Source organism: Solanum stenotomum, chromosome 2 (assembly GCF_019186545.1).
Source record: "Solanum stenotomum isolate F172 chromosome 2, ASM1918654v1, whole genome shotgun sequence".
Taxonomy (NCBI): Eukaryota; Viridiplantae; Streptophyta; class Magnoliopsida; order Solanales; family Solanaceae; genus Solanum; species Solanum stenotomum.
The window spans coordinates 74,064,708-74,080,165 of NC_064283.1; the positions used below are offsets into that span (position 1 = coordinate 74,064,708).

General features: G+C 31.5%; 1 protein-coding gene across 1 annotated transcript in view; it reads right to left on the minus strand.

The window, feature by feature from the left end:
- LOC125856414 (phosphoenolpyruvate carboxylase 4) overlaps positions 1-7,153 on the minus strand; it is a 14,948-nt gene extending 7,795 nt beyond the window's left edge. Inside the window, exons 1-12 of the mRNA XM_049535945.1 lie at positions 6,908-7,153; positions 6,043-6,206; positions 5,723-5,837; positions 5,551-5,628; positions 5,379-5,447; positions 5,219-5,297; positions 5,063-5,139; positions 4,887-4,982; positions 4,367-4,508; positions 3,430-3,561; positions 2,559-2,632; positions 2,168-2,416 (exon numbers count right to left, since the gene is read on the minus strand). Coding sequence (XP_049391902.1) covers positions 2,168-2,416; positions 2,559-2,632; positions 3,430-3,561; positions 4,367-4,508; positions 4,887-4,982; positions 5,063-5,139; positions 5,219-5,297; positions 5,379-5,447; positions 5,551-5,628; positions 5,723-5,837; positions 6,043-6,206; positions 6,908-7,063 — 1,431 coding nt within the window. The 5' untranslated portion in view covers positions 7,064-7,153. The remainder of the gene's footprint in view (positions 1-2,167; positions 2,417-2,558; positions 2,633-3,429; positions 3,562-4,366; positions 4,509-4,886; positions 4,983-5,062; positions 5,140-5,218; positions 5,298-5,378; positions 5,448-5,550; positions 5,629-5,722; positions 5,838-6,042; positions 6,207-6,907) is intronic.
- Between the last annotated feature and the right edge of the window lie 8,305 nt (positions 7,154-15,458).

The window sequence follows — 15,458 nt, forward strand, 5'->3', positions numbered from 1 at the left end:
GGAAGTAATGAAGTGAGGTAAGAAAAATATTTTACATTTTATTTTACAAAAAAATATTGTTTTTTTGGGATAATAATTATTTAATATTTAGTTTTAACTAATAATAATTATTTATTTATTTTTTGTCAATGTGGAATGTTTTGTCCATGTGGAGTGTGATGTGACACTTTTTTTTAATTAAAAGAGAGTGTAGTACACACACCATGACGAGAGTGTAATAAAAGAGAGCAGTGTGTTTCTCAAACTAATAAGTGATAGTTTAGGTATGAAACTCACTCTCAATAGTTTGGGTATGAAACTCAAAAAAATGAAATAGTTTAAGTGTGTTTTTGACACTTGTCTTTCCAGAAAACTACCTCCACAAATTAGAAAATCCAACTAATGTGTGTCAAATCAATTTTGATTTATTATTCTCATATCTACCAACCAATTTCTTGCTTAACAAAAAAAAAAAAAAAAAAAAAAAAACTAGAACTCGGCCAGTAGTTGGAAGTGGTGGTACTTAGGCACTACTTCGTTACAACAAAAAGTTCATTCATCAACCATATATTAACTCTAAGAGCTCGTTTGGTGTGAAGAATAAGCACAAATAGTCCTGGGATAAATATTTAGTGGCACTTAATTTAGTGTTTGGTTGGAAAGTTTGGGATAACTTATCCCGGGATTAATAAATAGTACCGGGATAAGTTATCCCTCCAAAAGGATGGTATAATAATCCCATCACAATTTGTGATGGGATAAATTTATCAAAAGACAAAACTACCCTTTAATTGATAACCTGCCACTTGACCAACACAGTGGCCAGTGGGGTGTTCATGAGATTGAGAAACGATTGACCAACACAGTGGGGTGGATTGCAACTTCAGGCCAAGCTGACAATTGGGTCTATGAAGAAGCCAACACAACATTCATCAAAGATGAAGAGATGTTGACCAGGCTTATGAACAAGAATTCAAATTCTTTCAGGAAGTTGCTTCAAACATTCTTGGAGGCCAACAGGCGTGGATACTGGGACACTTCTGAAGAGAACATTGAGAAACTCAAGTAGTTGTACTCAGAAATTGAAAAAGATTGAAGGAATCGATCGACAAATGTATAGCTAAATATATGATCTCTAATTATGGCCTGTTTCTGTTGCAGGATAATAAGATCCTTTATGCTTGTTAACAAATTCTGATGTGAATTCCTTTGATAGTCCCCAGTGTAATTTTTGTTCAATTTTTGGGATGTATTTATACTTCTATGAGAAAAATACTGCTTCCATATATTCAAAAGGTGCAATTGCCTTCATGCTCTAAGAGGGTATTTTTGTAATCAAACCACTTATTTTTAGGAAGTATGTAATGGTTATTAGTACAACAAACCATAGAATCAATAAGAAATAATGCTAGTATAACTAATCTCAGTATAACTAATCTCAACATAACTTGTCCCAGCATAACTTGTCCCAACATAACTTGTACTCAAACCAAATGACCCCTAAGTGACTAAGATCCATCTGGCAAACCAAATTATCAAAATGACTACCGGGGTGGAAATTCCCACACTGAAGAACCCTGAGTAGTTTCCACATAGACTTACATATGTGCACACAAGTAATAACAAACAGCAACATATTTTGTGTGCAGGAATAGCAGCTTTGACTTTGTTTTTTTTTCAGAAACAGAAAGGAATCTAAGGCATACTACTCAGAAAAACAATTCTTCCAACACACAAACCCACCCTTCCAAAACCAAATCCAAACAAGCACATTGTTTTCCAATTGACAAACCAAACAAACCTAAAAAAATCAAATCCATTTCTAATCAAAACGTCAAAAGATTTAACATAGAAAAGATGAATAACAATAATGAACAGTTGTAATTGTACTCTCTTCATGCAATTAAATATAAAGTTCTGGTTGTTGAAATGCATTGTATTTTACAAAGAAATTTTGGGTATCAAAGAAGAAAGATTTGTTAGATTTGACATCTTTTGAAATCTTTTCAGTACCATACCATCAAAACAGAACCATCATCTACCATATTGTGGAGAAATGTACCGGAGAAAGTACTCAAGGAAAGCATACCTATCATTCTTAAGTTTCCACGTATCAAATTCCAATAAAAGCTTTGTTGTCTGAGCAAGAGAGCATATCTGACTAGTGTTGTAGGAACAAAGAGGATACCTTTTCTTTTACATCCCCAAGGACAATTCTATAAGGCGCAATTCCAGGTTTATGTGATGAGCTTGGTTCCATTAGCTTTTGGAAGCTGGCCCTTCCGACCTGGGTCTCGGCAAAAAGTTTCCTTTGGAGAAGCTGACTAGAGCTTAATGAAGCAGACCGTGGTGTTATATTTCCATTTCCATACGCCTTTTCAGTATTTTTACTAGAATCACCATCAAGGGGACCCACTTTTGAAGTAGTCTGACCATCCTGTAAAGATTTATAATGCACGAGAAAAACAGAGTATGTTTCTGGAGTAAGAAAACAATAAGGAACAAACTAATTTCTGAAGATAGAGGAGCATAGACAGACAAGAATGACAACTGTAATGAAATCACATAACCAGCTTAACCTGATTTTTGAGCGGTATGACACCTGTCCCGGGAAGAGCCAGTCTAGGATAGTGGGACTCAACATCACTGCATGCTGTGAAAGATCATTTGTTATGTTTATCAGTAACTAGTTAACATTGATTTTATACTGAAAAACAACTCAAGAGAGAAAGATACAGAAAAAGCAGCAAATTGAACTTCAGAAACATGATAAACAAAAAATGTCAGTTTACAGCATTGAGCATCGATGATGAATTACAACAATAAACATATTATGGTATCTGCTTTTACAGATATTGGACATTTTTCGATGTTACTCCTATAAGATTAGAGATATCCAAAATTCCAATTCATTGACCCAAAAACGTTGAAGCATCTTGACGGCACAGAATAAAATTAACCTGATAGGTATATGTTCGTAATTTCACAAACCCTATTTGACAATCAAGGAAATCAACAAAAAGGTTACCAATTTATTTAGTACAGCGAAAATAACAAGGAAGCTAGAGAAAATTAATGCAACATGGAGTATATGTGATGCACTTTCCCTTTTTATTTGTCCCATAAGAATGATAACTTTATATGTTTAGGAACAAGTTAACTTTAAACTTACCATTTTAACCTTAATGAGATTATTTATAGTCATACACATATATATGGCTCGTTATAAACCACAAGTCTCAAAAGTCATTCTTTCTTTCTTAAATTCCGTGGCCAATCAAGCAACATCACATAAAGTGGGAAGGAAGGTATATTAACTTAAGAATACATTAATAATAATAATAACCGAGCTGAAATGAAGAAATTCTAGCATTTTAAAGGCTTTATTGTATTAGATGATATAAGTTGAAGTTGTCAGTATAAATGAAATGGATAATGAATATGCACTACCTGTGCAAGAGGGCAGATCAGCTCTGGTAGGAAGCTGTGTAGGGAAAGGAGGAGCATGTTGTCCTTGATGTTTTGATTGACTCCAATTTGAGGAGTGATTCCATGAATCAAAGTGATTGTCAGAAGTATTTCCTGGACGGTATTCCGAGAGACCGTCAGAAAACATAGATACCTGGATTCTAATTCAGTAATAGATTTTAATCGAGATGGCCTAACTGCTTGAGAATGTCATAAAAACAAGATGAATAGATAAGTGAAAAGGCCTCCATCTGCTGTAAATAATAAGCTAGAATATATTCTATCTGGCATAGGGCTAAGTTTGAGAGTCACAATACATCCCTTACGAAGGAAAATTTTCTGGATTGACAACCCATTCCAAATAATTGAACATTTGAATGAGACATACAAGTTCTACAGTAAGATTAGCATCTTAAAAAAACATGACTAGCAAATAACGGCCGACCTCTAAACCATAGAATTAACATAGTATCCACCGAGTTTCAAACCATGTGTCACTAGTCCTCAGGGATTTCTCGGTTATCAAAAGAATAGGAATAAAATAGTTTCCGTGCTTAATAAATTGAGCAGAGTCACCTACTGCTGTGGATTTCTCATTACAGTCCTTCTGTTATATATCACACTTTTAGTGAAGAAAAGATAAAAGAAAAAGAGATCCACCAACAGGGAACATTTGAAATTTTTACTTAAGACTTCAAAAAGAAAGAAGAAAAGAGAGTACCATCAGGTACCTTAGCTTCTTGATGATCTGAATCATGTTAAATAATATTTGGATAGCTGATTGATTAAAATTACCAGATTCATTTGTCACTCATTGACCTAAACATATAGTTGAAAACCAAAGCCAAAAATTTACCACCAGCCAAGTAAGAGGATGACCCACTGAGCAAATTTCCAAAAGAATTTTGAGATAACAAACCTTTTTCTAAGATTTCATGTGCCAATCTTGCAAATCTTTCACTGCATTGAGTCATGGAAAGTTCAAATCTTAGGCTATCTACTTCTCGTACATAAAGATCAATAGCCATCCACCTGGACAGAAGAGAGACATCTTTTGTGACCTGAAATGACAAAAGTATATGTTAATTTTATAGGTGGAAATTACTGCATCAGTACAAGTGATGGCTTTGCTTACACAAACAATGGAATGCAGCAAAAAAGAACTCTGCTTCTCGTCAAGTATGTGCTGAGCAAAATTTTATTTTTTTCCTATGATTGTTTACTGAACTTATACTAGGAAGTTTCATCAATGTTTGTGAGAAAAGAAACATTACCCAAGTGGAAGCAAGACTTTACTGTGACAGGTTTTATTTATACTGGATCTTGAACACAGAAAAAGTAATGTATGCAAACTCCATATTCATCAGAGTATAACGATTCAACTTAGTTCGGATATACAACACTAAGTCTTTTACATGTAAGTGTATATTAAATGTAACCTTTGCTGTGACATTTGGATTTCCATCTCGATCGCCCCCCATCCAAGATCCAAATCTTATCGGCGTGCAAGTCAATGGTAGAGGCCTTCCAGTATGCTAAAAGGAGGAGGCAGAACCAATTATAACATATTGTATACCTTCGTTACAACTGTGTCAAAAATCATATTACACAAAACCTTTTTTAAAGCATTGCTGACTCGACGTAAATAATGGGGCACAGCTTTCCACAGTGTCTGTTCCACAATATGTAAACCTGAAAGATTTTAACTTGTTGTCTTTCTAGAATGAAAAGGTGTCGAAATCAGAATTTGTACAAATCTCAAAAAAAATACCAGCCCTAGCTTCATCAACTGGAGTAGGTTTGTGTCGCCTGAGCTCATCTGTTTGCCATATAGATGTCATCTCTCTGACCTACAATAACCACAAGATTATTGGATCAGTGAAGTTGTTCAATATGTGGCTTTAATACCCATAACATGCAATGGCACCCACCAGATCTTCAATCAGCATCTCTCTGTCTTCAATCTCAAGATCAGGCCTGTCATTATATTCCAAAAGGTGCTACACAAAATAAAGATTAACAGGGAAACGGTAGTCAAAGATGGTTTGATCAAATATACAACTGTACTCTTTTCCAGAAAACATTCTGGGAAAGAAAACTCACAGCAATTCTGATGTGTTTGTATTGTAAGGTACGACGGTTTATTTGTGTGGGATGTGCAGTGAGAACAATCTCAACAGCCTGCAGAAGAAGAAAATTTTCTTAAATGAAAAAAACGCCAGATCAAAACACTTCCACATGTAGTAAGCTGATAAATTGGATGATTAGAACAAACCTGCTTGCAAACTGTATCATAAAGCTGATCTTGGGGAACACCACTCTGTAAGAGGTGGTTGAAAATGTCATCACAAGATTTTGACAATTGTGCTACTCCTCGCGTCTTGCGTACTCTACAGACATGAGTCAGTTATCAAATACATTTAAGTGGTTTCTATACCTGCCTATTGAAAGGCGAAACTCAAGCACTTAAATCTTTCACCAAGCCAATTCAACATTCAGAATTACTACCCTTACTACTATAACTGCGATAAGCAACCCATAAGCGCTTGCTAGTAAATGAAATAGCTGAGCAGAGAGAAATGAGGGGCTACTCACCTATGATGTGTTTCTGCAATTCCCATTAAATTAAGATAATGGCTAAACGTACGGGCAAGATCAAGCGCCTCCTCTAACGTCATTTTTGACAACTCTGATGCCAGTTGTTTCTCAAGAAGCTCTGCCGTATCCTCAATTCCCGCCATTCTCATGTTACAGGCACCCTAAAGATGGAAAGAAAAAAAAAAACTTCCAATTAGTACAACCACATACTATAAGTAGTAAATTCTTCACTTGCCACTGCCCTTTTTGAACAAAGAAACCAATCCATTGTGACATCACAAAGACATGTTCAAAGAATATACCCAAAATTCAGCAAACTTCTGCATTATATTAATTTTTCTAATGCTGGTATTAAAAGCTAAGTTGTGTGGACCCTTCCCTTCCGATGCCGCACTCATCAGATTCTCCAAAAACACACTACTTTTGGAGTATCCACATGCATCCGTTCACATTTTTGAAGAATCCAAGCAAACATATATAGATCAAAAGGAATTTCAACAAATCAATTACACATACTAAAAATTTCCTCATCAGTCTACACATAAAAAAATCATTCAACAAGTATCATCTCTAGCTCAGAACACATAAAAACAGACGCATCAAACAACATCAATCACTAAATCAACATGATTTTGAGCACATGCATGTACAAAAAAGCAAAACACAAACAGAGAAAACACAAATCCATTAAGCCTAACAATCCAAGCATGCAGAAAACAGATCTTTCACATAAATAAAATAGAAAATCGTCCATTCCATCCACATGATATATAATCAATCAAAAAAAAGGGGGAAAATCAACAGTAGTTCAATGTGTTTATAGTCCTAATACAAAATAAACAAAATCATTCCGAGAACAAACCTGAGCAAGGACACGAGTTCGTTCAACTTTTTCCATGAATTTTGGACCAACTTCTCTATGAAGAACATCATTAAGAAGGCTTTGAAGCAACCTACAATCATCATCAAATCCTTGAAACGAGATTTCCTCTGCTATATCATCAGTTACGTCTGTCATTGTTACAGTTTATGCTTAAATAGACGAAAAAACGAAGGTCTGAGCTGATCGTCAATGGCGGAGATTTGGAGGAAAATGGTGAGAATGTTATAAGAAAAAGTTGCTTTATGAAAGGATCTGATATTTTCTGCCTCTACCTGAACTCGTACAAAGATAGTGACAAGTGGCATTAATAGAGGAATATTCTATCAATTAACGATACCATTAAGACTAATGGTACACTTCAACGACGAAAAAGGGTCAAATATATTCTTGTACTATTGAAAATCGTAGAAATATAACTGTAATTATATTTTCGAGCTAAATATATTCATTTCATTATACCTTCAGACAAAATTTATTTTTATAACTAACAAAGAAACACGTCAGCGGATAGTATTAAAAGAACTTTACCCCCAATAATATAACTCAACCTAATTTATAACATTCACCCACTTAATTTATCTTTCGAACAAGTTTAAACGACATGTTAGATGTTGTATCTTGTAATTTTCCTTTTCTTTTTTTTGGACATTTTCTAATAATTGAAGATCCCTTTTGTAAATATTTTGTTCTTTAAATAAGTCGACATCAAACAAGAAGCATACACGTGAATATATATGATATATGTCCATATCAAAAAAGAAGCATACACGTGAATACATATAGTTGGCTTTTCAGATATTATGCAGACACACAGAGGCGGAGCCAAAATTTTCAATAAGGGGGTTTAAAATTTATAGAAGCAGACACATGAAATAGCCGAAGGAGGTTCGACATCTACTATATATACATATAAAATTATTTTAACTATGTATAAATGATATAATTTTCCGCCAAAGGGGATTCGGATGAACCCCCTTCTTACAAGGTGGCTCCGTCCCTGCAGACACAAACTCTTTTACTTGAACCAGACGTAAAAACAACTAACGTGAGTTATGATGGAATGGTTGAAATTTATTCATTTTTAACCAACTATTTGGAGTTCGAGTTCTAGAAGTGAAAAAAAAAAAGTATTCAAAGATCTAGTCCGAAAAATGAATTATTTATAATGTATTGATCAAATTAATAGAATCTCAATATAAATATCAGACGTCAAGACCTAAAATCATACGAAAGTATGAAAACAATGGATTGAAACTTGAAAGTGCCATTTTTGTCTATTTATTTAAATCAAATCAAAGTTTAGTGAGGACTCTACTCATATTAACTGATTACTAAGGGACCACTCTACCAAATGGTGGACTAACAAATATTAAGAATTATATGATTAAAAAAATACATATTTAGTGATACAATCATATACTCAAATTCACTTTAAAATCTAAAGTATATTACAAATAGACATTTTTTATTCAAAATTCTATGTGCCCCATAAAAAACAGTAGAATCAATAATGTACTTTTGGTTAAGAAAACAGTAGATTATACTAAAGTTGCCTCAAAATAAAATGATTTTTCAAAAAGGTATAATAATTTAGTTAAAAGAATGTCCCAAAGATGCAAAGATAATAGTACTAGAAAAAAGACAAACTATCCTTTTCATTGGCAAAAAATTTTCAGTGGGATCTTTGGCCACTGGGAGCTGTTCATTAGCATTGTACTACTCATTTTAACCATATCTTATAATTTATAAATATAAAGATTCCAAAAAGTTTCAACTTGCAAAATGCTCCACATGTAATCATATTACTAGAGGATTTTCTCTTTTTTAAATTTTGATTGAAATCATTAGTAATAATTTTATTTTTGATTTGATACGAAGTTTAAGAAAGAATAAAATCTAAAACAAGTCAAAGATGATTGTTTAATCATTAAAGGTGAACTTGACATTTTAAAGTTAAATTATTGCTCTCTCGATCCATCTTTACTTGTCTAATATACTAAATATTAGGGGTGTGTAAAAATCGAACCGTAAAAAATGTTATTGGGTCATTGTTATTGGGTTAATGGATTTTTATTGGTTTTATAAAAAATATTATTGGGTTATCGATTTGGCATCGATTTTTAGTATTGAGTTATTGGGTAAACCGATAGCCCATTAAGACGATAGTAAATTACTACTATACCCTTCATAAATATTAAATATTAATAATTTAACATAACTAGATACTATATCAGTACTCTACACTACCGTCTACACACTTCACACGTCATAGTACTTTTACTTCACATCAGAAATTTCATATTATGTTTTGGTTGTAACATGTTATTGTAGCCTTCATACTACATCTACTCTTATTGATGCAATTTCTCATTATATTTGTTGTTTCACTATATCAAAGCATTTATAGTTGATTTGCTTGTCTCACTTTATCGTGTCAAATTGTTAGAGAAGTGAGAAATCATATATTTATTTTATGAGCATTTTCTTATTGGGTAAATCGAAAACCAAATCGTTAATGACCAAAAATCGATAAACCGAAATCGATAAAGAATATCTTATTGGTCTGTTATTGATTTAGCGTATTTAAAAATCAAAAACTGATAAACCGAATCGATAATACATAAAATCGAACCGAATCGATCGATGCACAATTGTCCAACTTTACTTGTCCAGTTTGAAAAGCCAAGAGATAATTTATCATTCTGTGTCTATTTTACTTTTGCTATTAAATAATACTATAATTCATTTTTCAATATTTAGATGACTTATAATTCATAGGGGTGATAGAGTAAATTACCTTTTTATTTATTGTTTCTTAATGGGTGTGTCAAGTCAGACATGGACAAATAAATATGAACGGAAAATATAAAATATGAAAATGTATCAGTCTTTCTCGGACGGACTAAAAAGAAAAATATGTTACATAAATTGGTACAAAAAGAATACTAGTCTCTTATCATTTTAGATGATACCATTATTTCAATCATTCGTTTTTACTTGTTTATTGTACTTATAAGGGTAACTTACATATATCTCACTAGTTTATGAACTACTTACATAGATACATGCTAGTTTGCAATAGTGAGAATCTTACTAAATTTTGATGCGTCCAAATACATATATCTCGAGATACATGAGGGCAAAATTAGGTGTAATTTATTTTAGATACTATGCACTCAAGTAAATTTGCATGTATCTGATGTACATAGACAAAGTTTATTCATCTCCCTCCTGTTCTCGCCTCCCTCCCTTGTTTACTGTATTTGATAGCAAAAAACATGTATCTAGATGTATTTGACTTAAAATTTGATATAAAATTATTAATTTGTGAGATAAAGTGTGATTATTTCAAACTATAAAAAAAAAATAGTAAATATAGTAGGAATATTTATGTAATTAGATAGTTTCTCCTACTTAACAAATATTTTGAAAAAAATTACTTTGTGTGCTTGTTGGGCCAAGGATCCAGAAAAAATTATATTTAAGAGTTGATTTCTCAGGTCATTCAATTAATGATTAAAAAGTTACACTTTTTATTTTATGGCATATTGTTATTCCTCTCCATGTCTCTAGGTCAATAACCATCATGAGTTCCTCTCCTTTAACTGAATAAACCCCATCCAAACTCCTTGGTCTCAATAAGTGGCTTATTTAGAATTTTCACTAAATGATTCATAATATGAGTAAGTAAATTGTAAACACACGAAAAAGTTGATGAGGGTTCAACATCTACTATGTTTGTACATAAAAATAATTTTACTCATATATAATCAATGTAATTTTTTGTCAAATGAACTTCGGATGAACCCCTCAGCCTTACCTAGTTCCGCCCCTAGTCCCAATCAAAACCATCCAAACAAATCCTAAATGATCAAATATGACTTGTACAAAGTCTCCAAACATTAAATTGAGCATTTTAACTAAAAATAAGCGATTGAGTCGTTTCATCATACACCATTAATCTTCAAATTTATATATAAACAGAGAATAAAAAATCATATATATATATATATATATGTGCGCACGCGCAAAATGTTATAATTGCCAAAAAGAGACAAGTAATATAAATATTATCTAGGACTAACATATGATGTTGCCATAGGACTAGCTCTTGGTGATCTTGGTAACTCATTGACCCTATTTCCAAAAGGATCATAATAAATCACCCCAGAAAATTGTGGTGGTTGACATTTTTCACCCATCAAGATTGCTTTTTGCCACAATCCACCTTCGTTATGATCATTTGAAACACTTTTAATCACTTCTGATTTTTCACTAAACTTTTTTGGCAAAGTCTTAGAGCTTATATTTGTGATGAGTTGCTTTGTAGAAAGTAATAATTGTGATGATTTTGGAGCGAATATTTTCTCTTCATAATTTGATTCTTGATCACTAGTAGCCATATGGTATTTTCTTGATCTTCCATGCTTAGCACATAGGGCTATAAGAGCTATTATTGAAAGAAATAAACCAATTGGTAATGCCATGGAACATATAAAGGTTTGATCACCATTATTTCTTGGCAATAATGGATGAACCATATTTGAAAAAATATGAAAATATTTTTGTTGAGTATTTCTAGAGAAAATTTGAGTAGTTTCAAGAATTGGAGAATTATTTTGAGGGGGTATTAAATATGAGCACACATATATAATATATGGTTGTTGATGTTGTAAAATGTCAACACTAATTGTAGTAGTTGAAATTTGAGAGGTGGAGGAAAAATTCAAACTTTATATATAATATATGATATCATTGTTATTTAATGACTTCAATAATTTAATTTTATAAAGTTTCATGGTAAGTCAGATTTCTCTTGTTTATTTTGATATGAATTAATATGAATAAAATACATGCTAAGAAAACTCCTGAAAATTTTATTTTATTTAATAATAAAAAAAGTCAGATTTAATCAAATCAAATAAAATATTCTGTCATAATTAATTATGAATAACACTTTCTTTTAAGTTTGTACGATAAGAATATTTTATTATTATTATTTTATTATTAATGTGATGATTTATAGTTATACGAATATTTAAGATCTATTTTACATTAAAAGTTTTGTTTTTTTTCTCAAATAATTCTTTGCATAATCAATCGATACTACATAAATTAAGATAGAAAAATTAAGTTATTTTCTGATTGAAATAATTTTCCAGTTTGTTTGTGTAATGACTTTCTATGTGAAGTCTACCATGACCTGTAGACAAAGTCTTTATTAACCTCTCTAGATATATTAATAATCCAACTTCATTATTGTTCTCACATGTAATAAAAATAATCATACAAGCTGTATTTTGCAATATGATGGATTTAAGTTAAATTGTTTATGTGACAACGTCTATAGTAGTACGTTGTATATTACTTTAAATTATATTTTACCGATTGATATGATTAAAAAAATGAAATAAGTATATTAATTTAATTAAGTCTGTTGATTATTTTATAGTTCAGTTAATTAATGTGAGAATTCGATTATGAATAACCTTTTTTATTTTTACCGAATAATAACCCTTCCCTATTTCTCTTTCCACTGCTTTTTTTTCTTTTCAAAAGAAGTATTTTTCCTCTCTTTTTTCAATGCAATTTTACTTATTGGTACATTTTACAAAAATTAGCCCTCCAAATATTTGAATAATTCAAGCATTCAACCATACTTTTTCTTTTATTTTTATCTCCTTTCTACTATACATGAGCTCATTCGAGACGTCGCTCATTTATTTACTTGGGGTTAGGTCTATGCAAATGATTATAAATTAATTAAAAGCAATAAAATATTATCCTTATTGAAGGCTACCAACTTATATGCCTTTATGGTTAAGAAAAATATTAACCATCGAAGAGTGTGATGCAACATATATAATTGTTCCTTTCATATAATGATTTGATTTCGAGCTGTGGCCATATGTAGAACTTTTTAGTAAGGAGCACTTCTCATGAATAGGCTTTATGTTGCACGAATTTAAATTAGTCGAATTCCAATACAAATCGTGAATATCAGATGGATATTAAAAAAATAAATTATTTTTAGATACTTTTACCGTCTCAGTGCAAATAATTTATTTATTTGTTTCAATTAGAATACTTCAATTGCTCTTTAGAGCTGGATTAATCTTTTAGCTCAATACCAATAATTATTAATTGAGTCTCACTAGTCTCTAGCAAGGATAGTTCTCACAACATATATTTAAGTTTCAGTATCATATCGGTGGAGTAGCAAATAGTTCTTCATCTTTAATTATAAATTCTAAATTTAGGTCCTAAGTATAGAATTGACTTTATCAAACTTTCCAACATACATAAATTCAAATTTAATCTAATCCAAAAATAATAAATACCAAACACAAAGCGGGAAACAAAAATAATAGCAATTTTTTATGTGTATATACGTGCTTCCCATGACAAGAATTATGAGCAATGAGCATCATAATTGACTTATTTTTTGTCATACATAACAAAAAAGCAAGAGGGGGTGAATGGAGTGTGTAGTATTTTTCATACTTTTTTTGGATATTTATTTATTGACATAATACTAAATATATCTTTTAACTTGATATCGATTTATATTTATGCCTTTTAATTTTGGGTGTGCAAAAAAAGACACTTTAACTTGTATAAAGTTGAACAAATAGCCACATATGTCCTACTAGTGTCTTACGTGTATTATGCCACGTATGATTCATATGCTTACTTGTTCAACTTTATACAAGTTTAAGTGTTTACTTGTGCACATTCAAAGTTGAAGGGCATAATATGAAATCATGAGGCCAAATTAAATGACACATTTATGTATTATGACTTATTTATTTGTTGCTTCCGGAAGCAATACTACAGACTACAGTCTACAGATAATAAAGTGAAAATTCAATATGTTGAGGTCGTGGAAGTAATATTACATATAATAAAGTGAAAAATTCAATCACCCATAAAAGAATCTTTGTTAGAGCGCACTTTATTTCTAATGTGAGATAATTTCACATGAGTTTGAATTTGGTTGAACTTCAATACAGATACTAAACAGAGGGCGGCGAGAAACTAGAAAATAAAATAAAATTGAGACTTCAAAAATGATGAGGTCCGGCCCGTTTGAATATGAAAGAACTAAATGAAGTAAGATATTTTCTTATACGATATGTTTTAACTTGTTTTCTCATATTTTTTTTATACGATATGTTTTAACTTGTTTTCTTTCCTAAGTAATTAGTGAAAGGAAATAGATAAAACAAAAATGTGCATTGCACACTCCCTTATATTTAGGCTTTTATTTATAACAACCAATCACATTTATTAATAACATAAACATAATTATGGCGTGCCGTCACAAATACTCATGTGTCCCCGCTTAACAACTCACATTAGGAAAAAAACAATTAAATATTAGGTGTCTAGCTGGTTAGAGTTATACAAGTATTAATAATATATGGAGATTAGTTACAATTGAATCTATGTACTTTATTATTTTATGTTGGTATTAGTTATGCAAAAATTAGTTATTCATGTAATATTGCTTATCAAGTATTAATTATTTCAATTCATCTTCTATCCTGAATAAAATAATACATAGATCATTCCTTCATAACTTATACATGTATTAGTTATACGTAAATTGTCAACCAAACGTTACATGAACAACTTATTTCTTATCTATGTACCTATCAAACATCATATAAGTTATATGAAAATTAATACTATATATATAGATAACTTGTTCATATCCATAATTTTCAAGCAACATTTTCTTGATCGAACGAGAATTAATCATATAACAAGCTAAATTAATGAATAATCTAATGTACTTCAACCTACAACCTTGTAACAAAAAGAATTATGCATGCATGCATGTTAGCAAACTTTTCATTGTAATAATATATGTACAAACTCCAAAACTTATTAACTTGATCCTACGTATAAAAATTTTATTTCCTCCAAATCTTCAATGGTGCAAAGGGTTTGGACCAGACGGTACACGATGTTTTTCGATACCATAACATGGATCGATCTCACTTCCACTTGGCTCCGCTGGCTGCTCCTTCGCGTCCACGGGGAATTTTTTCCGGTTGTGGTTGTGGTAAAGGTGAAGGTTTTTGACAAAAGGGGTGAAGTAGAAACTTGTGGAAAGTGTTTTTCTTTGAAATAACTAAGGATGTTTAGGTGTAAATGAGGGGTTTATGTTTTTGTTGTTTGTTTTAAAGAATTTGAAGTGATAGAATTCACGAAAGAGGAGAAAGACAAAGAATGAAGTATAATTTATGATGAACCTTTAAGATCATGTTGTAAGGGAAAATGGACAAGTATATAGTAACATATATAAGATATAATGGAACAATATAAAGTGAAGAGAAGAAATTAAAAGGAGTAAATAAAGACAAAATTTTCTAGCTTCTAGGAGAATGAGAAAACTTTGCGGGTTCTAGTAGTCACATTGGAGCTCGACTCGCGCCGAGAAGTCCTACATTGGGGTAAAGCGCTCCCTAACAGAGGTGACTAAGTATCGGGGGGACTTGAATTCTAGACTTCTTATTAAGAA